This window comes from Equus quagga, chromosome 7 (genome assembly GCF_021613505.1).
Source record: "Equus quagga isolate Etosha38 chromosome 7, UCLA_HA_Equagga_1.0, whole genome shotgun sequence".
NCBI lineage: Eukaryota > Metazoa > Chordata > Mammalia > Perissodactyla > Equidae > Equus > Equus quagga.
The window spans coordinates 78,207,929-78,235,492 of NC_060273.1; the positions used below are offsets into that span (position 1 = coordinate 78,207,929).

Here is a 27,564-nt window from a genome sequence, read left to right on the forward strand (position 1 = left end):
ATCTGTAGAGATCATAATCTCATGGGCCAGGTATGATTTTTTTTTTAAGGGTATGACAATGTGGTTCTCTATCAGTATAATTTCAATATAAAATTTAACATATGCAGATATAATTCTGGTGAATTATTTGAATTCATGCCTTTGTCTCCAAACACAACTAAAGCCACAGAATAAAGAGCAATATTTTTTAATATCTAACCAAGAAAAATAATTAAAAGCATTGGGAATATCAAAAATTGGGAGAAAAATTAAGGAAAACACTGTAAGATGATTGAATAGCTATGTAGCTTTCCCCCCATTATAAATGCACTTTAGTGCTCACACTTTTCAACTAAAACAGGAACCTTCAAAGAACTTCAGAGATGGAATATCTGTATTGTCTCTAGATTTAGACCCTGACAGAGAGAAAGTACCTGAAGGTGAGACAGAGATAAGGTTGAGGAAACAATAATAAGCTTTGCAGTTACTGACCACAGTCAACTAAGTCTCCAAATAAAAGAATTGTGGCCTAGAGAAGACTTCCCTCAAAGTCACTCCTACCTCCTACCTGGGCAATGTACTTACCCTAAGTGGATACATGCTCCTATGGTAGAGATTTGGTAAGAAAGTACTCTGAGACAACTACATGATTTGAAGAAGCTGACCATTAAAGCTTACTTCCTTTCCCTGCCCTACCCCTGTATGATTTTCAACAAATAGCAAGCCCCATTCAAATATGAATAATAAGCACAAAGTGTCTAAAACAGAACCTGTTAGGAAGTTCCTACAAAAATGGGAACAGTAAAATTTTAGTCAAATATTCCCCTACACTTTCAAAGAAATTAAAGAGAACACTAACTCTACAAATAGCTGAACAAAGAGGAGAAGGAAGGCCTAAAATCTTCAGTTAGAAAGCATTCACGGTTTTCCAGGAAAAACTAATATAGAATAATAAACACCAAGACACATCCTGGTTAAATCATAGAGGTTTGAGTATAATGAAAGAATCTTATGATAATCCAGGCAGAAATGGGAAGTCCCTTACATATAATGGGGAATATTCTAGCAGAATTTGGCAATATCCAGTACCAGAAGACAACAGAATAGAGTGCTTAGAATTTTGAGGGGAAAAAAACAATGATTCAATTATTTTATATATGGCTACATTCATTTATAAATACAACGTACGGTAGTCTCAACAATGTAGTACCTGGGACTCATTTTGAAGGTAAAGTAAACTCAAATCAAAATACCATTATCAGCCAGCCAAAAGGCAAGTCAAGTTCAGGAACTCAGAAATTAAGAAGCTGCATAATATGAAAGACTATTAAGGTAAACACTGAATCTACCTAAATATACAGTTAAACAACTGTGAGAAACAGGATCATAAAATAGAATTTAAATGCTATAAAACTGTGACAATATAAAGAAAATAACATTAAAATCCTATAGTGGAAGATACATTAATCTCTTTCAGAATAGCGTTAATTGATATTGTCTGAGTTATTTTTTTAAAATCAATTTGTTTTCTAAAAGAATTAACAAAATATTTCAAAATTTGCATTTGTAAATGATGTCTGAATATTCTTCCAGAAAGTAACTTTATACCTGTGTCTTATATAGTTCACCACTGCTTTGGGAACAATTAATGAGCAGCTCATAGAGCTACCTGGAATATAGGGAGATTTTTCAGATTAAAAGAACATGGGGATTATGATTAGAGATTAGAAAATGAAACCATACAAAAAAAAGAAAGAAAAAGGAAATCTAATTCATGTTAATGAGAATGTGGGGAGTCAAGAGGTCTCAATTGTTAACAGAAGTGTAGACTGGTTTAGCATTTTTGACCAATTTAGCAGCAGCTATAAAAATCTGGATCCTCTAATAACTAGCAATTTCATTTCTAGGAATTCATACCTACAGATATATTCAAAAGAGTAGCAAAAATATGTAAATGTGCTTAACAATATTTAGTGCAGCACCATTTGTAATATTTAAAAACTGTAATAACCCAGATTTTATAAATAAATAAATGGTTAATAAATTATATAGGATACTGGATACCTGTGAAAAAGATTGAGAAACCTATAGGAACTAACACAGAAAAAATTAATAAGAAAACGTTGCATAACAGTTATGTGGTAACAAATACATTCATATAAAAAATATATATAGCCCACATACATAGAATATATATATATATATATTTATATATATATATATGTTTTGGTGTAGAGAAATGTCTAGAAGGATCAACAACATATTGCTTAAATTTAAAAAAATCTTATGAAAGAGGACATGGTCCACATTTCTATTTCATAAGATTTAATACAGATAATAAGCTGACCCTTCAAAATGTTTTCTTTCTTTTAAGGGAAATCCATATTAAATGTAATTTGAAGGAAATAAATTCTAGGAATAGGAACCAGTCAGTGCTAATGTACCCATGTTCAAATCATCTAGTTTCCATTAGCTCAACTTTTCTAAGAAAATGCCCCCCAAAATTAATTTGACTGGTAGAATAGTGTTTAAGGAAAGCAGTGATAGGATAGGCCACTGTGACACATTCAAAGGGCCCAATTTTCTCATCAGTGCAAAAAGTGCTTCAACTTTTATTAAAACATTAAAATTAATAAACCCTTAAAAGCTACGATCAATACTACAAAGAAAATCAGTATAATAAAAACAAAAACTCTATTGCAATAAGGAATTATACAAAGAACTAAACACTGAAAACGTCTTTCAATATACGTGACTTTTCATCATACATACATAAAATATCTCTGGAAGGATGATTTTGAACAAATAAATGAACAACATTGATTGCCAATGAAGAGTGAAACTGGTCGCTCATTTTTCTACTTTATGAATTTTGAACCATGTAAAGGTATTACCTATTTAAAAATCAGAAAAAATATTTTTTCAAGGAATTTTGTTCCAAGTACACAAAAATTTAGCCACGATAATGAGGAAAATCACTGACGGACATAGGACTAACTATTACTCAATGCGGCAAAGATGCCATAATTAGCAACAGTGTGTGCCTACCATACGTCTTTAGGTTGGTTCTATTTATTTTCTCTGATCCATTTCATCTAAAGAAGATTCATTACGAGCATAAAGAAAGAAAGCATGTCCTATCCCATGTCCTTGGGTATCCTCTCCCTCTTCCACTCCTATCTTCAAGGTGAGAAACGTCTTACAGTAAAATGGCAGTCTAAATTCTTTGTCTTTCATTGAACATTTCTTACGCATATTGAAAGCCAAAGCTGAAAAAACAATCCTAAACAAAAGAAATTTTGAAAAGTTTGAAGGTATATAAGATGAGAAGAGAATGTAACACAAGTTTATTCTGCTATTTGAAATAAAATTTAACTGCAGGAAAAGAAGAATAAATTCATAATTGAATAATTCCAAAAATAACTGGAAAGACTATATTCTTGAGTAACCTTGATATTCCACAAGGGAAGAGGAAATAATTAACTTCAAACAAAAATTCATGTCAAGGAAAATCTTCCCACTTCTTTGACAGTATTTAAGTATTAAGGATAAATTATTGATAGTAAAAAGACTTAGGGTAGAAGAGATAATGATTTGGCATTATAATGCCAGATTATTCTTTATTGGGGTAGCCTTACTAAATTAACTGGATTTTAGGGATTAATAAATTTTATCAATTAAAATAATCTATAAAATACTTTATTATAAGCTAAATCTGTGAATCATTAATTACAAATAACCCCAAAATAATGTTTGGGGTAATTTAAAATATATCTGGTATATACAAAGATTTTAAGAGATAGAATAATTTATATAACACATCACCATTATTAGTAATGATGATTTACACCTTAAAAATTCATTTTCTTCAAGGATCTCACAGTACTTTACACATTCTTAAGCTAACAAAACACTCAAAATCATCTAGTCCATCCAGTACCTCCCAATAGGTAGGTAGTTAACTTGTTCTTTAGAAATCATAAAATTAGATTTCTTAAGCCAGGCCATTAAATATCATCTGGGTCAAATCCCTCATAAAAGAAAGCAGAAGGGGAAGAGGAGGAGGAAGAAAAGGAGGAAAAAAACTAAAGAAGCCTAGAGAATTTAAGTGATTTGCCCAAGGACACCCAGCAGAACCAAAGTAAGAACACTTACATGGTGTTAATAATAAAGTCCATAAAATAATACTAGATTTCATTTTACAGATGAGAATATTGAAGCAAATATTTGCTTATAGATCAGTGATTTGATGATATCACTATCATCAAAATATATATTTTGATGATAATATATATCTCTCAAAATATTTAGTATGATAAATATTTAGGTGCCTTGTCTAATGTTCAGTGGCATCAGCTCTTTTTAAACAACTAATTGTAGCCTTTGTCACTCATTAGACCTCCATTCAGATATAGGGTTATAGGATGCCCTCTACAGGCATTTCTTCCTTTTAGTAGATGTACGTTCAAATAGCAATACGGGCCTATAAAATGCTAAATTGGGTCACAAAATCTCTTGATGTAAACCTAACTGCAATGTATTTACCTTCTCTAATATCTATGTTAATGGTTCATTATGGAAAATACTCCTTGAGTTCAGAAACTACTGATCAGTTATACTGTGGTATACCTCTTCTAGAAATGAAAGGCCAAGAAACCAGAAACAAGGAAGCAATACTTATTTACCTAATTTATATATCACTCTTTCTCCCATTCCAACTTTAGCTTTGTTGCCAAATACATGTGAAGGAAATTCGACAGATGACAAATATTTCTTCTATCTTAACAAATGTGTCAAAGTTTTAATGCTGAAATTAACATGCCATGATGAAAAGAGATTCTAATATCTTCATAAATGGTTGGAAAACACACTCACCAAATCAAAACACCTCTGACATGTTAGCCAACACAGTGTTGCCACCTAAACATATGTCCAAACTATCATTAGAGCCTTTGAAACTCTGAACTGATGCAGTCATCTTTCATAGATAAGGATCATGTCTATAACAATAAAATGGTTGGGCATGGAAGCCAGGAAAACATGGACAACAAAATAAGTCAAAATTAAAAGCAACCAAGAGAAAGAAGACAGCAGCAGAGTAATATTTTATAATCTAAATTATACTGTTGAATAGTTAACTATGTGAATTCTTCACCTTGAACTTGAGAAGCAATAGCGAACGGGGCTGGAGGACTGTGGTAAAAAAAATCAAGCGATAAGTGCTTTAGCTGAAGTAAGCTATAGACATGAAAATAAGTGTGAAACATTAAAATACTGCCTTATGGTCTAAAGACCAGTAATTGGGGAGAATGGCCTAGAGTAATACAGGACACCAAAGTAGTGGCTCAAAGACTATGGGAATTGGTCAACTTCAGTTTTTGAATGGTGTTTATTGGTTATTTCTGGTCAAGCAGTTCAGTAACAAATTTGTAAGGATACTGATAATATAAAAACTCCTTTTCAGACAAACAAGATTAAGTGGTTTCTAAAGGAGGTTGTTTTCTAAACATTTCTTTTAGATTTTAAGTACTATGGAAAGCTAATATATTCTAATATACACTTTCTTACAATGGGTTTATATCACATAATACCTGTAATCACACCAAATAGTAAAAGCAAACCTGGGCCCAATAGACAACGATGCTATGCAGAGAAAGAAAAGATATAAAAGAATAATCTTTATTTCACTATACAATGATTCCCATTACAGTGGTAACAAGAGATGCAAATAACAGGAAGATATGAATTAGGTCATTTGTTCAGGGCTCTCTGCTTATAGAATAAGCTCAATGCTTAGAGTAGTAATTAAAATGATTCTGCATGTTAAACAGAGAGAACTTTCAAAAGACTCTGGAATTAATGGACATCTTTTTATTTCATTTAATCACTGATTTTCAAAAAGAACACTTTTAAGTGGACTATTTAAGAATCCTAAACTAGTCCAAAGGTTTTAAATAATGGATTATTCAAATTTATGCAATTATTAAGAAGTTAGACAAGTACATATCAATCCATAATCTCTAAATATGATGGATATTAAGTGTGCCTTTAACTGGAAATATCTATAAATATTTTTTAAACTAGAAAAAATGAAGTTTAAAATAACTAAGTTTCAAACTAGAAGATACACATATTTTGAGGATCTAACTAAAAATGCTCAATTATGCCATCAGTGCTGGCTGTGAATTTTTTAAAAGCACTAAATAAGAAAATTTCTAGATGTCCTTTAAAACTGAGTTCTAAATTACACCTACTACACATTTAGAATGAAAAGCCCCAAAATTTCTCAGTTTTATCTCAGGAAACAGTACAAGAAAACCAAATTGTAGCATTAAGTTTTTTAAAGCCATACTTAACATCCTAATTGATTCTGATGCAGAATAATTTAAAGAATGGGAAACAACAGCTTTTAAGCTCCTTTTTAAAAAATATAATATCAAAACCTTGAATTATGGCACAGGTTAAGCTCTAAAATCTAACAAAGCATAGGGGTTGGTGCAGATTGTGTTCCAAAGGTTGACTTATACATCCTTATTTAAAACTGAGAGTAAAAATAGTTCCCCCAAAATGAAAGTTCTCAGCCAGAGAACCCAAAAAAAATCTATTTAACTTAAAGAACTACCAAACTACCAAATCTAGATATCAAGAACACATCTATAAAATGCCAGGAATGGAATACATCTCCACTCCATGCAATGGGAGTGAAGAGTCTTACATCTGCAAACCACTGGAGGAAATCACTATGGCCCAAAAGAGATATTAGTAGGTAGCAGCAAAGAAAGGAGGACAAGCAAGGTGCTATTGCCTTGTCAGGTCCAGCTAGTGAAACTTATCAGTCACTTTTTCTCAGGACTCAGGGACTGATCTGCCTGCTTTGCTCACTTCTTGTTTTTGACTAGGTCTCCCCTCCCCTCTGGCTTATATTAAAGTCTGAAATTACGAAGTTTATTTATAATGTTTTAAATATAAAACTATACTTTCCCATGCTTTCCACATTTTCTATAAATAATAATTATAATAATAATATAATCAGGAAAAGAACTAACATTAAAATTGAAATGTCTCTCCACAGACAGCAAAAGCATGGAATAGGCAATATATTTTTTAAAGTTAAAATCAATATATGAAATAATTCAAAAGGAGAAAAAAATAAAAAGTTATATACATGAAGTTATTATATCTAACAGTATTTATAACAGTAAAAAATGAAAAGCAAGTCAAAAGCTCAATAAAAAGTGAATGATTATAGTTCATCAACTTGATGGAATATTATGCAAGATTATAAATATAGAGACTATGTAGCAATATGGAAAAGATTATGTAAGAACGCACAGTGGAAAAAATAGAAAACAACTGTATTACACTATAATCGTAATTATGTAAATATGAATACAAAGATAGATTGCAAAATAGAAAAATAAACAATTATGTTAAAATAACAGTATTACCTTTGTACTTGATTAAGATATATATCTATCTGAGCCACATTTTTAATCTCATATTTTGAATGTTAAAAGTAGTACGGTAAACTCAAATCTCTCTATCTGTTTATTTAATGCAACTCTTCTAAGGAACTCTAATCACGAACATTCTATTTACCTAATTCCAGAAGACTACAAAAATATAACATTTAAAAATATTTAATAACAGATTTTTAACTCAGTCAAAATCAGTAAAGTTTTGCTATACATTAAAGCACATTTAACAGACAGTTGCTCTTTTTCCTAGTGAATAGTCTCAGAACTTTGAACAAACAGGTTAAGAAAGTGACTTTGCTATAGAAAAGTGGAAGAAGAAAGAGAGAATTCAGCTAAGAATTCAGAGGATAAGAGCATTAAACTTTGCTTATAGTATCTAACCTTTTATGTTCTACCCTATTTCTTTATTTCAAGTAATGAAATATTTCAATTCTTAATTTTTATAGAAGACACAAAGCAACTTTAAAAAAGGAAAAAGATATAGAAAGAAGGCAGAAGATTGAGATCTACTAACATATCTCTCTGTCATAATTCTCAAACAAAAAAAGCACACCTCTCAGAAATTCCAACTGATGGGGCACATTCTGATTAATAAAAATGAATGCCAGTGTTATCATTACAAATAGCATAATCATACTATACATTTATTTTAGTCAATAATTATTTTCCAACAATGTTCTCAAGTATCTTTTTGGGAAGGTCTGTTATTGGAAATAGTTTAAAAGGCAATACTTGCAGTTTCTTCTAAATAACCGAAACTAAGAAAGTTGATTCGCTACAACATTTATAGCTGTGTATGTCTCATATAGATTTTTAATACATAAGAGAATTCTCGGAGAAACTCTAGAAAGCAGTTTAAAGTACCCTCACAAAATAAAAATTAGTCAAACCACAGATTTCAGCAAGAAGCATGAACCATTGAGATATTATTCACAATTTCCCATAGTTGTAAGCATTATTACACACATGAACCTGCCATCTAATTTGAAATTTTGAAAAGCCAAAATAGAAAATAATAAAAGGATAGAGAAAAATAGAATGTTGTAATAATATTATTAGGAAGATAATAGTAGCTTTGTTTTTAATGTCTAATTAGAGAAACAAAAGAAATCACAAAGTGTTTTGACACACTATTCTATTATGTAAACATCACTGAATTTATGACATGTCTAATAAAGAACAAAAGTTCAGGAATGTCCAATGGGATTAGGGTAAGAGGGGGAAACAAACTAATACTTTTACCTAGGAAATGAAACACTATGCTCTATTAAAAACTAAGTATTTTCAAATACATTTACTAATGCAACAACTAGAATAAGCAGCCAAACTCCTTTTTTTAAAGTTATTTTATATAAAGCATGCAAACTATTGATCATCTTTACTAGTGTTTTCTAAATGTTAAAAATAAATGAATGCAGATTAACATTCACACAAAAGTATTTGAAATTAAAAATATCTTACTAAATCAGCCCCTGCTTGAAGTAAAACATCTGCCACATCTGTATGTCCATTTTCACAAGCATACGTTAAGGCTGTGTCTCCTGTTGCTGTTGTAGCATGAACATTAGCACCTAGCAAACAAAAAAATCATAGCTTTACTCTGTGAATTATAAAATTATATTAGATAGTTCAATTCTGCAATTTGGTGAAATTGATAAACTCAAAATATGAAAATAGAATGTATTTTAAATATCTTAATTTTCCTTTAAATATGTTTTGTAAAAGTGCTTTTAGCCACACAGAAACGTATTACACCAAATGATTTTAAAACATAGTAATTTGCCTATATGTCCCCAGTAAGATATACCCTAAGAAATAAAAGATCTGCAACAAAAAATATCAAACAGTTTTCAGAAATCCTATTGGTGGTAGTGGTGGTTTGTATTCTGAGACAGTTCTATGGATATTGTGGTAAAAATCAAATGAATAATCCTTTGATGAGAGATGAAATTTTGGCATGGTTGAGAGAAAACACAGATATAAGATTTCTGAGGTTAAGTAAAAATCCTATAGTTCTGAACTGGAAGTATGGACATGATCATGATGGATTTTGTCTATAAGAAAAATAAATATTTCCTAACTCTGACCAACTAAAAAGGCCTAGAGACAATGATAGACCAAGCAGAAATAGCATCTCTCGCTTAGACTGTAGTCTCTAAGTACCATCTCCTACTAAATGGAATTAAGGCTTCTCAGAGAAATGATTTGTTCCACGACTGAGGCAGAAACTGTGTGAGGCTGAAACACCTGGCCCTATCAGAAAGCAAGGAAATAGAGACTATAATGAGGTCATATCAAAAGGACTTAGGAGCTAAACTTATTGAGCAAGGATGGTCAAATTGTCCCATCTTTCAACAGTTTTTGCATCAAAAAGAATGAGGATGGTGTTCGAGTAAAACCCATCACATATGTTTAAACCCAAAAGTTGAAAATGATTTCAAGTCAAAAACAAAAAAACGCTTCATTGGTCACCACTGAAAGATGCTAGGGGACCACCTCATTATTTTGGAAACTGGTAAATTAGGGGGGAAAAAAACAAATGTTTATACTGTCATTCCTATATAATTTATACCTAAGGGTAACCAAATAGTTGTTGAGGGAAAGTTTCTTTTTACGGACATATTCCAGTTAATAAACAAGGACAGAATAATAGAATTTAGAATATCACCATTTTGCAACCCCTAATGAATTAATGGATCTAAGCAATCAGATCATCAATGGCTAATAATACCACAAAAGAGAGATACTCAGACGTTTACTACCTCCTAAGGAAAGTACACAAATACTACCTATGAAGTAGCCTAGTAAACAAAAAAACACACATCATACCTGATTTCAATCAAACCTCTAGATTTAACTACTACTTTATGGGAAATCCAAGAGACAGAAAAATAAGTTAAATGAAATCATGGAGATGTAACTAGCAAAATCCATTCTCTGAAAGCCTAAAAGATAAACATTCCATTTCTCATTTCTTCAACCAAAACTTGCAAGAAAAAAGGAAAGCATAGATTAAAAGGGACTTAAGAGACATACTGATCAATAGTTAGTATGAATCGTACTTGGAATGCTGATTCAAAAAAGTCATCAAATGCATATATACATTTATAAGACTATCAGGAAAATATGAAAACTGCGTGGATATTTAATGATACTAAGGAATTATTATTTAAAAATTTTAGATAGAAAAATGGTATTGTGGTGATTTTTCTAAAAGATTATCTTCTAGAGATACACACTGAAATATTTATTGATAATTTAGAAAAATAAATTTATTTTTTAAATAATGTATTTTCAAATTAAATTTTAAATTTAAAAATGTTTTTATAATATGTATGGTGACAGATGCTAACTAGACTTATTATGTTGACCATTTCAACATATATACAAATATCACATCATTATGTTGTACATCTGAAACTAATATGATGTTATATGTCAATTATATCTCAATAAAAAAAATTTTAGGTGGGCCGGCCCCGTGACCGAGTGGTTAAGTTCGCACACTCCACTGTGGTGGCCCAGGGTTTCGCTGGTTCGGATCCTGGGGGCTGACACAGCACCACTTGTCAGGCCACGCTGAGGCAGTGTCCCACATGCCACAACTAGAAGGACCCACAACTCTAAATATACAAGTATGTACCAGGGGGATTTGGGGAGAAAAAGCTGAAATAAATAAAGAAGAAGAAGATTGGTAACAGTTGTTAGCTCAGGTGCCAATGTTTTAAAAAAAACTTTTAATGTTTACTTTAAATAATTTTACAAAAATAAATGGGGGATATGGGAGGAGTATAGATAAAATGAGATTGGCCATGAATTAAAAAATTGATAAACCTGGGTGAGGGGTTCTTAGGGTTCATTATACTATATTTTCTATGTTTGAAAAAATGCCAAAACAAAAGGTTTTTAAATTTTTTTTAATTGTATAGGCAATGTATTAAAAAACCTATTGGACTTTTCTTTAGAAGTGCTACAGTATAACACGAACTTCATGTAAATAAATCACTCTAATTTGGGGAAAAATTTTTTTAGGTAGTGACCACGTAAAAAAAGTGATTCTCAACCCCTGAGATAGTTTTGGAAACTAAATACTTCAAATTAGCAAAAGTAGCTAAACATGAGAATCAATGGTGATGGAATAGAAAAAACAATGTCAGGAGTTCTAAGTTTGAATACTGGCTCTGTCACTTAGCTTGGTTACCTTAGGGAAGGTAAATAACACGATTATGACTCCATTTCCATATCTATAATAATGTGTTTAATATCTCTTACTATATAGGGACCAGGGATAATTAATAGAGATAACACAAGAGCTGAGCAGAATGCTGGTATTCAATAATTTCTTAGTAAACATTTATTCCTTCTTTCAAAAGCCTCTTACAATAGCATGACTTTACTTAAGAGAGGGAGAGGGATGTGGGGAGAATGCAGAAAGATAACCACTGGTAAAGAAAGACCTCTTTTTTTGTGGTATAATTGACATGAGAAGGATTCTTGAATGGGACACAGACAGTTATTGAAAATGATGAGGGAACAATGAATAATGCATACATTAACTACAGTGATTAAAAGTATTCGAGTCGGGGGACCAGCCCCGTGGCCAAGGGGTTAAGTTCACATGCTCCGCTTTCGTGGCCCAGGGTTTCACAGGTTTGGATCCTGGGCGCGGACCCAGAATCGCTTATCAGGCCATGCTGAGGCAGCATCCCACATAACAGAAACAGAAGGACCCACAACAAGAATATACAGCTATGTACTGGGGGACTTTGGGGAGAAAAAGAAAAAAAAAAAGACTGGCAACAGAAGTTAGCTCAGGTACCAATCTTGAAAAAAACAAAAGTATTCAAGTCAGGGAAGAGGTCAGCTTGTATGGTTGGTTTGTGCATTAGTTCAAAATCTAAACAATCATCTGAACCATTAACAATCTGGATTAAAAAGTTATTTCAATAATAATTCAAAGGAAAAATTGAGGCTGAGCTATATTCAAATTACACAGTGAAAGCCCAAAAAGCATATATAGTTTTGCTAAATATTTTATTTTCCTTTACATATTAATTTCTTTATATATGAAGTTTTAAAGAATATATCAGATATGGATAAAAGAAAAATTTTATATTATTTCTAAAGGATATATAAAGGTTGACATCTATCTGGATCAATTCTTTCCAGTAGATTCTTACTTTGTTCTATAAAACTACAAATAGTCTATGTAAAAATACTTATTCCTTATTACTGCTTAACAATGTATAGAGCACAAATTATTTTAAAACTAAGCACTTCTGGGCCAGCCCCGGTGTCCTAGTGGTTAAGTTTGGTGCACTCTGCTTCAGTGGCCCAGGTTTGGCACCTGGGTACAGACCTACACTACTCATTTGTTAGTGGCCAAGCTGTGGCGATGGCTCACATACAAAAAGAGGAAGATGGGCAGCGGATGTTAGCTCAGGGCGAATCTTCCTCAGCAAAAAAATAAAATAAAATAAAACTAAGCACTCTGCCAAAAAAATTAAATTCCCATTTGTTCTTTTTCTTTTGAGAAGACTTAAAAATGTCAAGAAATGAACAGGTTTAAAGGTACCAAATTATAATGTCTGTAATCTCATCACACCTCCTCTTATTAACAAAGACTAGGAGGAGCTAACATCTCCCTTCCAAAAGCCATAAACCATTCAACGGACAGAGAAGGTCAATAAGAAGCCTCATGGTCACTAAGTAAACATTAATAACAATAAAAATCTTTTTTAAAAAACGACATTATTAGAGATGGAAGAGCTTAAAAAGAGCAGTTAAATTGTGGAGCTGTCTTTGAACTTTTGTAGAAATGAAAAAGTTAAGGTTAATTGTTAAAGTTATGAAAGCAATATAAAAGCCTTTTCCTAAAAGGCATTTTTAAAGCTACATACCAGCAGCCAGTAAATATTTAACCAACTCCAGGTGTCCCTCTTGAGAAGCCTCCATCAGAGGCGTGGAGCAGCCAAGTTCTATATCAGCCCCTGCCTTAATCAGGAAGTCTGCAACTTCAGAAAATCCTCCACAGCAAGCCAAGGTCAGAGCAGTTTCTTGGGTTTCTTCTGTCTGGGCATTTATATTTGCTCCTGGGGAAAGCATAAAAATAGATAAAACTAGTTGCAAAAGACATGATAAAGATATTAATTGTTCTGAATTGTGATTATCATCCCTATCTTCTCTGCTTCTGAGGTTCCTTCCAGGGTGTTGATAATTTATCATGAATGCAAAAATATACTTTAGTTGTAGTAAACTTCACTGATACACAAAACATCCAAAGGAAATTGACTTTTTTATTGAAGAAGTAAAACTACTTTACCTTGTGCTAAAAGTAGTGCCACCATCTCTTCATGTCCTTCTCGAGCAGCTTCCATCAAGGGAGTGTATCCTTCATCATTAACTTCTTCAAGATTTGCTCCCCTTTCAATAAGTAGAGCTGCCAATTCAACGTGTCCTCCACAGGCAGCTAGCGTTAACGGAGACTCAAACGAATCTGCAGGCATGTTCACTTGAGCACCACTATCCAAAAGCAAACGTGCTACCTCTACATGTCCGTCCTGCACATTTTCAGAAGTAAAACAAGAAGGAAGGAAATTTTTTTTGATTTGAGATTTTTTTAAGTGGGAGAAGAGAAGCAAGGGATTGAGGAAAGACAGAAAGGAAGAAAGAGAAGAGGCATCTTAGATGCATATATATTATCATGCCCATCCAAGCAACGAGATTGGTCTTATCAAAATCACCAAAATTGTTTTACTTAACTTTTGAACAGGCCTAAAAATTTCCAAAAGAATCAGACTTGTGACATATAGTTACAATTCCAAATAATTTTGAATTTCCACATTCTTTGAAGTTCAAAACTCTGTTAAATTCATAGTCAACAGTATCTCAAAATAATTACTGTTTCTACTACTGCTGGGTCAAATATAGCAATAACCTCAAACTCAGATGTCATGTTTAAGTACAGAAACTGTGTTAGATCTATTTAAGAAACAAAGACATGGCAAAAAAATAACACAACAAATTCTGTGAAGTCATTACACTTGGGATTATGTCACCAAGGTAAACCCCTGTGGACTGATACTGCCCTATATTTTTCCTCATCACTAGCCTGTTACAGTGAGGCAAAGAATTTTACAAAGATGTAAAAATAAGTGTCTTATTCGCTTGTAAATAATTTACCATGGGCCCAAGTGCATAAATAGTAAGGCAATCAACAACAAAATATCCTTATGGAAGGTATCTATTCTATCCCACTATCACCATAAATATCCTTCTTTAGTTGCAAATTCTTTACTTCAAAATTTTATGTAGGCCTTAACTCTTGTTGTGGCATATAAAGTCAGATGTCGCATTGTTTTATATTTCAAAAATGACCAAAATATTGCTAATGAAAGGTAAAGACTAAGTACAAAAACAAGGTTGGGCAATTCTTTTATTAAAAAATTAATTAAAGAAACCTTAACTAAATGTCAGATTTCAGTATCCATCAAGAGTTTCATTACACTTAACTAAATAACTACCCTAGCCTTAATTACTTTTGACACAATGCCAAAAACAAATGACTTCACATTAAAATTTTAGTTTCTTAATACTTCAAATACATGTAAAATAAAATATATTTTAACCAAACTAGTGTATTGAGTTATTTGGAATTTGAAATACATTCCTAATTGAAAGGTAAGTAAGGATTTATAAGTATTTATAGATTGGGGAACTACTGTTGTGCCTAGCTCCTCCAGGCTCCCAATAAACTGTTTTGCTTGAATTTAGGTGAATTTTTGAAGATTCTTTACAGATTCTGCTAACTTATCTTGAGTACATATATTAAGCACTTTTTTATATTAATGAATATTAATTTTGCCAAAGGAAAAAAGAATAAAAAATTAAAAAAAGAATAATCCAATGTTAAAGGTCTAATATAATTATTAGAATATGGTTTAATTCTAAGACTTTAGTCTTAGCCATAGAGCAGTAGCTGGTATTAGACTTACTCTTCTATCATAAACAACTATAAATTTGGAAAAAATAGATAAAGCAACTAGAAGTACTGGACAGCAACCAAGCTAGGGCTGGGGTTATGATCACTGAAAGAAGGGAGCACATGAGATGAACCTTATGTTCCCTCTAGCTTTCTCTCTTTGAACAACTTCCAAATGATGGCCCAAGGAAATAGAGCCTAAACAAAGAATGAATATCTCTTTGGGAAAAGGAAACAAAGATCAGAATACAAGGCAGCCCAAATAGTTAGGACTTGGGAGAGTGTGGGTAGGATACCCAAGATAAAGCAAACACAGAGGAGTCGCAAAAATCTATATAAAATTATCCTCAGATACTCGGGCAACTCCTGAGTTGAACACACTAAGGATGAGACTCAAGGATGCCTGGCAGAGAATGCTGCTGAAAGGTTGGATACTTTGGGAGTTCCGACTCTGCCAGAATGGAGGGACCTTGGTGAATACTCCAGGCTTTCAGTTGAGATGGTAGAAGGCCATACCCAAGGAGTAAAGACCTGGAATCCTAACTCTAGGACCAAGGAGTAAGGACCTAGAGTAAAGCTGAAATTAAGCCTCAACAGGATCAGTGACCCACTGGTAATTTAACTGCCTGCTAGAACAAAATTTAACAGTCTTAAAAGGAGGACAGGATAATCCAGAGCCTCAAAAATGGATCATCCATAGCATATGCCTTACGATAAAGAATTACTAAAAGACCAGCCCAGTGGCACAGTGGTTAAGTGCGCACGTTCCGCTTTGGCAGGCCGAGGTTCACCTGTTCGGATCCTGGGTGCGGACATAGCACTGCTTGGCAAGCCATGCTGTGGTAGGCGTCCCACATATAAAGTAGAGGAAGATGGGCACGGATGTTAGCTCAGGGCCAGTCTTCCTCAGCAAAAAGAAGAGGATTGGCAGCAGTTAGCTCAGGGCTAATCTTCCTCAAAAAATAAAATTTACTAGACATGTTAAGAGGCAGAAGAAACTGACTGATCATCAAGATATAAAATAACCAAGAAAAGCAGTCTCAGAACTGAATCAAAAATAGGAGTTAGCAGAAAAGGACTTCAAAATAACTATTAATGATATATTAAAGAAAAAAGGAAGGAAATGGATGAAAACATAAATTTCAACATAGAGTCAGAATATAAAAACACAACATCAATAAATAAATTTAAATGTTAATGGTTTAAACAAACCAATTAAAAAACAGAGACTGGCAGAGTGGGTCACAAAACATGAACCAAATATATGCTGTCTACAAGAAACTCACTTCAGTATAATGATATAGGTATATCAAACACACCAGAGTTTGAAAGAAAAATATAAAAACATTTATCAGGCAAACATTAATCAAAGGACAGCAGGAGTAGCTATATTAAAGGGCCAAGCCATGAAGAAGACATGGCAATTCTAAAAATGTGTATGCACCAAATAACAGAGCTCCAAAAGGTGAAAACAAGTGAAGCAACTAAAGGAAGAAATAGACAAATCCACAAGTATTGTTTCAGATTTCAATACCCTTCTCTCAACAATTGTTAGAACAACTGGACAGAAAATTGGAAAGGATGTAGAAGAACTCTACCATCAATCAACAGGATCTAATTGACATTTATAGAACCAACAGCAGAATATACCTTCTTTTCAAATGCCCATGGAATATACATCCACATTCTGACTATAAAACAAATCTCAAAAATTTTAAAGAGCTGAAATCATACAGTGTGTTCTCTGATCACAATAGAATCAAACAAGAATCATTAACAGAAAGATAACAAGAAAATCATCACACATTGAAACATTTGGAAACTAAACAACGCACATCAAAATAATTCATGAGTCAAAGAGGAAGTCTCAAGTGAAACAAAAAAAATACACTGAACTAAATGAAAATGAAATACAACATATCAAAATTTGTAGGATACAGCTAAAGCAGTACCGAGAGGAAAATTTATAGCACTAAATGCATACAATTAGAAAAGGCAACATGTCTCAAATCAATAATCTAAGCTCACATCTCAAGAGCCTAGAAAAACAAGAGCAAAATAAACCCAAAGCAAGCAAAAGGGAAATAGAATAGAGTAGGATTAAATGAGATAGAAAATAGAGAAAACTTTGAAAACCAAAAGTTGATTCTTTAAAAAGATCAACAAAATTGACAAACTTTAAGTTAGACTTACCAAGATAAAAAGAAGACTCCAATTACTAAAATCAAGAATGAAAGAAGCTGGGGCTGGCTCCATGGCCAAGGGGTTAAGTTTGCATGCTCCACTTAGGCAGCCCAGGGTTTCACCAGTTCGGATCCTGGGCGCGGACATGGCACCACTCACCAGGCCATGCTGAGGCAGCGTCTCACATGCCACAACCAGAGGCACTCAAAACTAGAATATGCAACTATTTACCAGGGGACTTTGGGGAGAAAAAGAAGAAGGGAAGAACAAAAAAAAGACTGGCAACAGATGTTAGCTTAGGTGCCAATCTTAAAAAAAAAAAATAAAAATAATTTTTTAAAAAAAGAGTGAAAGAAGGGACATTAACATTGACCACACAGAAATAAAAACGATTATGAGAGCACACTACAGGCAATTGTATGCCAACAAATTAGACAACCTAGATGAAATGGACAAATTCGTAGAACGATGTAAACTACTAAAACTGACTCAAGAAAAAACAGAAAATCTGAACAGACCTAAAAAGCAAGATTGAATTAGTATGTAATCAAAAATCTTCCCACCCAGCAATGTTACTCCTAGATATATACCCAACAGAAATGATTGCTTGTGTCCACCAAAACACATACAAAAGAATGTTCACAGCAGCTTCACTAGTAATACCTGAAGTCTGTAAATAACACAAATATCCATCATAGCAGACTGGATAAAAAGTGGCATATTTATACAATGGAATACCACACTAAAATGAAAAAGAGCAAACTACTGTAAGATGGAACAATATAAATAATTCTCACAGAAATAATGTTGAGTGAAAAAAGTCAGACACAAAAGAATACTTATTGTATTATCCTATTTATATGACGTCCAAAAGCAAGAAAACTAATTTATGGCAACAGAAGTTAGAATTGTGCTTACTCTTGAAGGAGGGTACTGATTGGGACGGGGCATAGATGAGCCTTCTGGGGCGCAATATCTTGATCTAGTTGTTACATGAGTGTATACATATACAAAATTTTAGGCCATCTACATAAGATTTGGCAGTTTTCAATATGTCAGTTATACCCAATTTAAAAGTATTATATTTTTTCTATCATTTAAAGGAATTTGAGAAAGTAGGTTTTTAAAAACAAATTCCTGATTTACTCTGCAAACATTTAGAAGCATCATTAAAACAAATGTATTAAGTCTTCCAATTACTCATTTGTTTGTACAGATTGTTAGCTCAGACCTTTCCCTATAATGTATCCTACTGATTACCTTGAATTATTGGTATATCCTTGTTAGAACAAGGATACAAGGATACCTTGTTCAGAAATAATACATGTATGGATTGAGAACTTTTTATATTAAGAAAGATAAAATTTCTTGGGAGTTGTGCAAAGATAGCTGGAAATTCTTTGTCACACTTTCTCATTGAAAGATAAATTTTATCTCCCCCTAGTCCCTGCATTTGGGCTACCCCATGACTGCTTTAACTCATAAAATATGGTGATTGATGCTGTTCTTAGCCTCTCTCTTAGTATACTAATCCTTGGGATCCAACTACTATTAAAGAAGTCCATGGAGAGCTGACCTATGGCGAGAGAGAGGTCCCAGACTTCCAACCATCATGTGAGTTAAACCATGCTGGAAATTCCATCCAGCCACTATCTAACAGCATCTAAATGAGAAACTCCTCCATTGAAAGAGAAAAACAGAATAACCAACCAAACAAGCCACAGAATCATGAGAAATAATAAACAGCTGTTGTATTAAGCCACTACATTTTGAGTGACTTGTTACGCAGCAGTAGACAACAAAATAGGAATTAACATAGGCAATGATGTGCCTATCACATTTCAAAAAACATTTGTACTTCCAAGTAACTTTCTTGTCATTAAACCTGTCTTAAAAACTCCGCTTGCTCTCTATTTCTTTATTTGATATACTCTTTGTAGATATGCATGTTATCTATGTGCTTATGGAAGAAGTAGAAGAAAAATGGTTCCTGGATTGATCTATGACCAAATATGTCAGAAATGTTTTTGGAATCTAGCATTGTTTTATCAACAAAGGCTTACATTTACTAAGTAATATCTCTTGAAATATTTTTATTTTGAAAATTTGTGTTGTCACCAGACAATAAATGTTAAGTATATTCTCTGTTAGTGTATGCAAATAAAAATTTCTCAGCATATAGAAAAGATTTCACTTTTACTGTCAAAACTTTTCCTATAATTTTTCTAATAGTGCTTTTTAAAAATTTTGGCTTAAATAAGAGTCAGCATAATATTAGTAGCAAAAACACTCAGCTGAAAAAAAAAGACCCTAGACTTAGGCAGGGCCACCACATACAAAACCTACACAATTGATTACAGTGGGCCTAGAACTCCAACATCTGCCATCTAACTGCATGATTTGGGACAAGATTCCCAAACTCCTTTGTTTCTTCTTTCTTTCAGTTAAGAAATGAAGAATATGACCTAAACTTCCAGATTTTATGTTGACAGCATTAAAGGTGATTATTCTGTTTGATATAAAATACCTGGATTGATACCGACCCTGATATCAGTTTCCCTACATTAAACCCAGTAGATATGGGGTTAAAACCAAAACACTCTTTCCCTGCTTACTCCCTGGCTTCCTGGCTCCAGAATCCACTATCCTCCATGGAGAGAGACACAGCCAAGGACAAGCACCTGGATTTGCTATCTCCTCGCCACAAAGAGATACAGGCTGGTGGGAGAGCTGCTGAACACCAAGGTCATGGGCTCCCTCCTCTCTGCAAGTAGTCTCAAGGCCAAAGACAGGCTGGTGGGAAAGCTCCGACAAGTAAGGCCATATGCTTCCCCTCCCCTACCTAAAACCCCAAATAAAAACCCTTCCTTTTAGCTTTTTGGGGAGTTTGGGATTTCAGCGTTAGCCCCTCTCTCCTTGCTTAGCGCTCTGCAATAATAAAATTCCTACTTTCTTCCACTAAACCTGGTGTCAGAGATTGGCTTGCTGCACAACGGGTGAGCGAACTCACCTCAGGTTCGATATCAGGATGATAAATCTAATTCTAGGATATCCTCAAAAGAAACAAATAAATGCTTTATAGGTTATCCATATAGTATATCAGTTTATTTTGAGAGTCAATTTGCTTTATAAGATTTTAATATGAAGCTAAAAAACATTAGAAATATGTCTACTATCTCCGAAATTAGACTTTTATCAGTAATAACTCTAAAGTGAAATATATTACATGTTACTGTCCCTTTCCAAAAGCATCCTCAAGCATTACTTGTGTTTAATTTAGAATTAGGTTAAGAAATTATACAAACTAGAAACCAATTAAAGGTACTGAAAAAAGAAGACTAACCCAAAAACTAGCAGAATGAAGTAAATAATAAAGATTAGAGCAGAGATAAATGAAATAGAGAATAGAAAAACAATACAGAAAATCAACGGAAACAAAAGTTAGTTCTTTGAAAAGATCAATAAAATGGACAAACCCTTAGCTAGAAGGACTAAGAAAAACAGAGAGAAGACTCAAATTACTAAAATCAGAAATCAAAGTGGGGATATTACTACTGATTCTACAGAAATAAAAAGGATTATAAGAGAGTACTATAAACAATTGTACACCAACAAACTGGATAACATGGCTGACCTGGACAAATTCCTAGAAACAAAAAACCTACTAAGGTTAAATCACAAAAACCAGAAAATCTGAATAGACCTATAATTAGTAAGGAGACTGAATCACTAACTAAAAAAATCCCCCAACAAGGGAAACTCCTGGACTTGATGGTTCCAGTAAATTCTACCAAACATTTCAAGAATTAACACCAATCCTTCTCAAACTTTTCCAAAAACCTAAAGAGGACGGAACACTTCTTAACTCATTCTCTGAGGCCAGCATTACCCTGATACCAAAGCCAGACAAAAATACTACAAGAAAACTACAGACCAAAATCCTTTATGAACATTGATGCAAAAATTCTCAACAAAATACTAGCAAACCGAATTTAGCAGCTTATTAAAAAGATTATGCACCATGACCAAGTGGGATTTTTTCCTGGAACTCAAGGTGGTCAACATATAAAAAGCGATCAATGTAATATACCACATTAACAAAATAAGGGAAAAACCACATGATCATCCCATCCCCATTGACACAGAAAAAGCATTTGACAAAAGTCAAAACTCTTTCATGATAAAAATACTAAACAAATTAGTACTAGAAGGAAACTACCTCAACATAATAAAAGCCATATTTGAAAAACCCACGAACATCTACTCAATGGTGAAAGACTGAAAGCTTTTTCTCTAATTCAGGAACAAGGCAAAGATTCCCACTTTCACCACTTCTATTCAACATAGTATTGGAAGTTCTAGCCAGAGCAACTAGGCGAGAAAAAGAAAAAGAAAAGGCATCCAAATTGGAAAAGAAAAAGTAAAATTATCTCTTTCACAGATGATATACTCTTATATGTAGAAAACCCTAAAGACTACACACAAAAAAATTGTTAGAACTAATAAACGAATTCAGCAAAGTACCAGGATACAAAGTCAATACACAAAAATTAGTTGCATTTCAATACCGTTACAATGAACGATCTGAAAAGGATTTTACAGAAACAATTCCATTTACGATAGCATCAAAAAGAATTAAATACTTAGGAATTAACTTAACCAAGGAAGTAAAATATTTGTACAATGGAAACTACGAAACACTGCTGAAAGAAATTAAGACATAAATAAACGGAAACGTATTCCATACTCACAGATTGGAAGATTCAATATTGTCAAAATGTCAATATTACTCAAAGTGGTCTACAGATTCAATGCAATCCCTATCAAAAGCCCAATGGTGTTTTTTGCAGAAACAGAAAGGCCCATCCTGAAATTCATATAGAGGGGGCTGGCCCCATAGCTGAGTGGTTAAGTTTGCATGCTCCGCTTCGGCAGCCCAAGGTTTCACCGGTTTGGATCCTGGGCGTGGACATGGCATCACTCGTCAGGCCATGCTGAGGCAACATCCCATATGCCACAACTAGAAGGACCCACAACTAAAATATACAACTATGTACTGGGGGGATTTTGGGGAGGAAAAAGCAGGAAAAAAAAAAAAGATTGGCAACAGTTGTTAGCTCAGGTGCCATCTTTTAAAAAAAATTCATATAGAATCTCAAGGGATCCTGAATAGCCAAAACAATCTTGAAAAAGAAGAATAAGGCTGGAGTACTCACAATTCTTGATTTCAAAACTTAAACAAAGCTATAGTAATCACAACATAGGGGTACTGGCATAAAGACAGACTATAAACAAATGGAATAGAATAAAGAGCCCAGAAATAAACCCTTGCATATATGGTCAAATGATTTTTGACAAGGGTGTCAAGACCATTCAATTGGGAAAGGATAGTCTTTTTAACAAATGATGCTGGGGAAACTGGATATCCACATGCAAAAGGATGAAGCTGAACTCTTACTAACACAATATATAAAAATTAACTCAAAATGGATCAAAGACCTAAAACCATAAAACTCATAAAAGAAAACAGAACAAAAGCACTATTGGTGGGAATGTAAACTAGTTCAACTACTATGGAAAACAGGATGGTGGTACTTCTTCAAAAAATTAAAAATAGAATTACCATATGATCAAGCGATCCCGCTTCTCAGTATACATCCAAGAGAACTAAAAGCAGAGATTTGAACAGGTACTTGTACACTCATGTTCACAGCAACATTATTCACAATAGATAAAGTGTGGAAGGAACCCAAGTATCAATGGATAAGTAAAATGTGGTATATCCATACAATGAAATATTACGCAGTCTTAAAAAAGGACAGAAATTCTGACAAATGCTACAACATGGATGAACCTTGAGGACACTAAGCAAAGTGAAATAAGCCAGTCACAAAAAGACAAATACTGTATGATTCCACTTATATGAGGTAGTTAAGAGTAGTCAAAATCATAGAAAGTAGAATGGTGATTGCTAGGGGCTGGGAGGAGTGGGGAATGGAAAGTTATTTAACAGGTATAGAGTTTCAATTTTAAAAGATGAGAAGAGTTATAGAGATGGTTGGGGGCGACGGTCATACAACATTATGAATGTACTTAATACCACTGAACTGTACACTTGAAAATAGTTAAGATAGCAAATTTTATGTTACATGTATTTTACCCAACAAAAAAATTGAGAAGAAAATAAAAGTCTATCAGTGTATTAGACATGACTTAGCCAAGACTGCCTTCTGTACTCTTTCCTACATTGACAGATTTACTATCAAAAGTTCAACAAAACATTGAATACTTCCCCTTCCCTCTATAATAATGTACAAAATTTTCAAATCTTTACTGATCTCATATTAGTTTTCCAAAAAGAAAAAAATAATAATTCTCAAAGTCTTAAACACACGACCTTTTCTTCCCATAAAATCTCAAGTGAGTACAATTTAAAATTACCATGCAATAAAGAAATAAAGAAAAAACAAAACAAGACAAAACATTAAATTACCATGCAAGCCTCCATTAAGGCAGTGTGCATCTCATCTGTTTTGTGCTCTTGATCTGCACCAGCATCAAGTAGAAAGCGAACCATATCCAAATGGCCTTTAAAAAAAAAGAACGCAAATTTTAAAAATATATTTCTAAACAACTGAGTATCAATTTAATACATAAGTATTAAAATGGGGAAACTTTTTCTTTCAGATGTCTATATAAAAATTTATAAGAGAACTTATTTTGCTTTCAATAAATAAATCAATGACAGTTTTACAAAGCCAATCCAAAATAATAACCAGGCTCACACCAAGGTATCTAGGCTTTAAAGATTGAATTAGTCCAAAGCACATAATTCAAGTTAAGTAAAGCAATAATATTTATTCTTTGATTTAATCTATTTAAACTATCAAATCAAAACACTGAAATCAAACAGAATGCCAGGTAAAGTATGTTTGCATCATATTTTTCCGAAAAACAACTTTAAAATAATAACCATAAACTCACTGCGGCAATGAATAGGCACAGAAAACTCCAAAATAATTTCAACCCTCTTGACACATTTAATATATAAAAAGCCTTAATAGTCAATAAGAAAAAGACAAACACTCCAGTAGAAAAATGGATGAAGGACATGAAATGGTAATTCAAAAAAGAAATGCAAATGAATATTAAACTGATGAAAAAAATATTAAACCTTCCTATTAAACAAATACAAATTAAAATGAGACACCATTTTTTACTATCAAAATGGCAAATATTAAAAAGAATGATAATACCCAGTGTTGGTGAGGGTGTAGGGTGGGGTAAAGGGCACTCTCAAACACTGCTGGTGGGAGTGTAAATTGGTTCAACCTTTCTAGAAGGCAATTTGGCAATATGTATCAAAAGCCTTAAAAATGTCCATACCCTTTGACCCAGCAATTCCACTTCCAGGAATTTATCCTAAGGAAATAACCAGAGATTAGGCAAAGATGTCTGCACAAGGATGTTATCACAGTGTTTTTAATAATAGTGAAAAACTGGGAACAATTCAAGTGTCCAACAATAGGCAATTATGGTGCATCCATTTGATGTATTTGGCAGAGACTGCTAGTTCCTTACTCAATATCCATTCTCTCAATCTTCCTTAATAACAGAATTCTGATTTTATCTGAGTGGCAACATCCCTGACTAACAGACTACATTTTCCAGCCTTCCTTTGCTGCTATGTGTAGCCAATGAGATGTAAGTGGGATCTATAAGGCAGAACTTCTAGGAAGACTCCTTAAAGGTAGCTTACTAAATTGGAAAGCACTACCCATTTTGCCCTTGCCCTGTTCATCCTTCCCAGAATATAGATTGCTGGGGCTCTAGCTACCATCTTGGATTGTAGGTAACCTTGAGGATAGAAGTCACATACTAGGATGGTGGAGAAACAGAGTGCTGAGATCGTGACAACAATGGAACTGCCACACTAGCCCTAGATGGCCTACCCTTGGACTTGTTTTATGTAAAAGAGAAAAAGCTTCTCTTTTGTTCAAATCATTATTCATTTAGGTTTTATGACATAGGCAGCCAAATTCACTAACTGAAATAGTGAAATACTATGTGACCATCAAAAGTTGTATTACAAAAATATTTATTGAGATGGGAAAATGTTCATGATGTACTGCTAAATAAAATAAGCAGACTATAAAACAGTGTTCGAGTATGATTATTTAGTTTAAATATATATATTTGTTTGTAAAAGTACTTAATAAAAACACTGGAAGTAAATATACTAAAATATTGTTCATAGGCTTTTTAAATCTTTGGACAGTAGCATTACATGTCATTTTAAAATTTCTTTAAGCTATTCTGTATTTTTCAGGTTTTCAGTATCAAGTGTGATTATTATTATTATTTGAGTGTGTATTATTTTTTAAATAAAGGTTGGAAAAATCATATAAAACAAAAGTTATTAAAGAATGGAAACCCTCTAAATCTGTGCTAAGAGTTTTGGTTGACTTCGTAGCTAATTGAATAAATTTAAATTAAAATAATAGAGAAACATACACTGTGAAACTATACTTCAGGAAATACAGGCTAAAATGGACTTCCTATATAATCTCTGACAAACTAGATAATTTTAAAGCACAGGGAAAACATAAGCAATATAAAATTAACTCAAATACTCAATACTCAAATATTCAAAGTAGTTATGAAAAAAAACTATAAATATTTATACACATATAGAGTACCTTTGTAGCATGCAAGCGTAAGAGCACTTTCTTTGAATTCATTGGAATGAGTGTTGATGCCTGCACCATGATCTAGAAGAACTCTTGCAACTTCCACATGACCTGCACTGGCAGCTTCCATTAAGGGGGTATGTCCATTTTCATTATGATCTTCTATATTTGCGCCTTCATTAAGTAGTACTTTCACAATGTCAACAAATCCTCCAGCACAGGCATAAGTTAGTGCAGTGTTTCCTAACAAAGAACAAAAAGAAATACAAAATTATGATAAAACAAAGACAATTATGATTATGCTACGACTGTTCTAGTCTACCTCTTTAATTCCCATATATAAACCACTAGAACTATCATCTCAAGTTTTTTTGATGTATTGGTTAGAAGCATCATCTTAATTTTCTTACTAATTAAAAAGTTTATTGTAAACAGGCCAATTTACTCTCTTCATATTTCCTTAGCTTGTCAAATAAGATTAAGTGCCATCTTGAAAAATCACTTTCGGCATATTTTTATCAAAAATATTCTAATGTATCATTCAAAATTCTTCCTTTTTCTTTCAACACTGTACAACAGAAACACAACGTTTTCTTTTACATATATTGATTTCTTAACATTCTCTCACCTCTCCTTTGTCTTTACAGATTTATTCATAAGACAATTAATTATTTTAGGTACATTTTCCTCCTGAAACATCTTTTCTTTGTTTTTAAAGATTGGCACCTGAGGAAATATCTATTGCCAATCTTCTTTTTTTTTTCTTCTTCTTCTTCTTTTCCCCAAAGCCCCCCAGTACATAGTTGTATATTCTAATTGTAGGTCCTACTGGTTGTGCTATGTGGGACGCCACCTCAGCACGGCCTGATGAGCAGTGCCATGTCTGTGCCCAGGATATGAAGTGGCAAGACCCTGGGCTGCTGAAGCAGAACACATGAACTTAACCACTCAGCCACAGGGCCAGCCCACCGAAACATACCTTTAATTTACATTTATGTGACCCAGCGAGATAGATATAAATCCCCCTCAGAATAACTCCTTCAAAAGAAAAATTTCTTTAAAAGCTCATTATCCCTTGGTTTGACACTTATTTCTTTCCTGATTTTGCTTTAAGGATATTTATTAAAGGTGGTAGGAAGATGATTTAACCATCCAATAGTATGAGACTGAAGAAGATTGTTTTAAAGTTTCAGCAAGGAAACTATCATTTCAGAACCCAATTTGTTCAGAATTCAACTGTTTGACCATCTCA

At 33.2% G+C, this 27,564-nt stretch overlaps 1 protein-coding gene across 3 annotated transcripts in view; it reads right to left on the reverse strand.

Moving 5' to 3' along the window:
- The window catches only part of ANKHD1 (ankyrin repeat and KH domain containing 1), a 115,247-nt gene that overhangs the window by 53,037 nt on the left and 34,646 nt on the right, over positions 1 to 27,564 (reverse strand). For all 3 annotated transcript variants that reach the window (XM_046667151.1, XM_046667152.1, XM_046667150.1), the window contains exons 6-10: positions 26,322 to 26,555; positions 24,116 to 24,210; positions 13,780 to 14,017; positions 13,358 to 13,549; positions 8,919 to 9,028 (exon numbers count right to left, since the gene is read on the reverse strand). In XM_046667151.1, the coding sequence (XP_046523107.1) occupies positions 8,919 to 9,028; positions 13,358 to 13,549; positions 13,780 to 14,017; positions 24,116 to 24,210; positions 26,322 to 26,555 (869 nt within the window). The remainder of the gene's footprint in view (positions 1 to 8,918; positions 9,029 to 13,357; positions 13,550 to 13,779; positions 14,018 to 24,115; positions 24,211 to 26,321; positions 26,556 to 27,564) is intronic.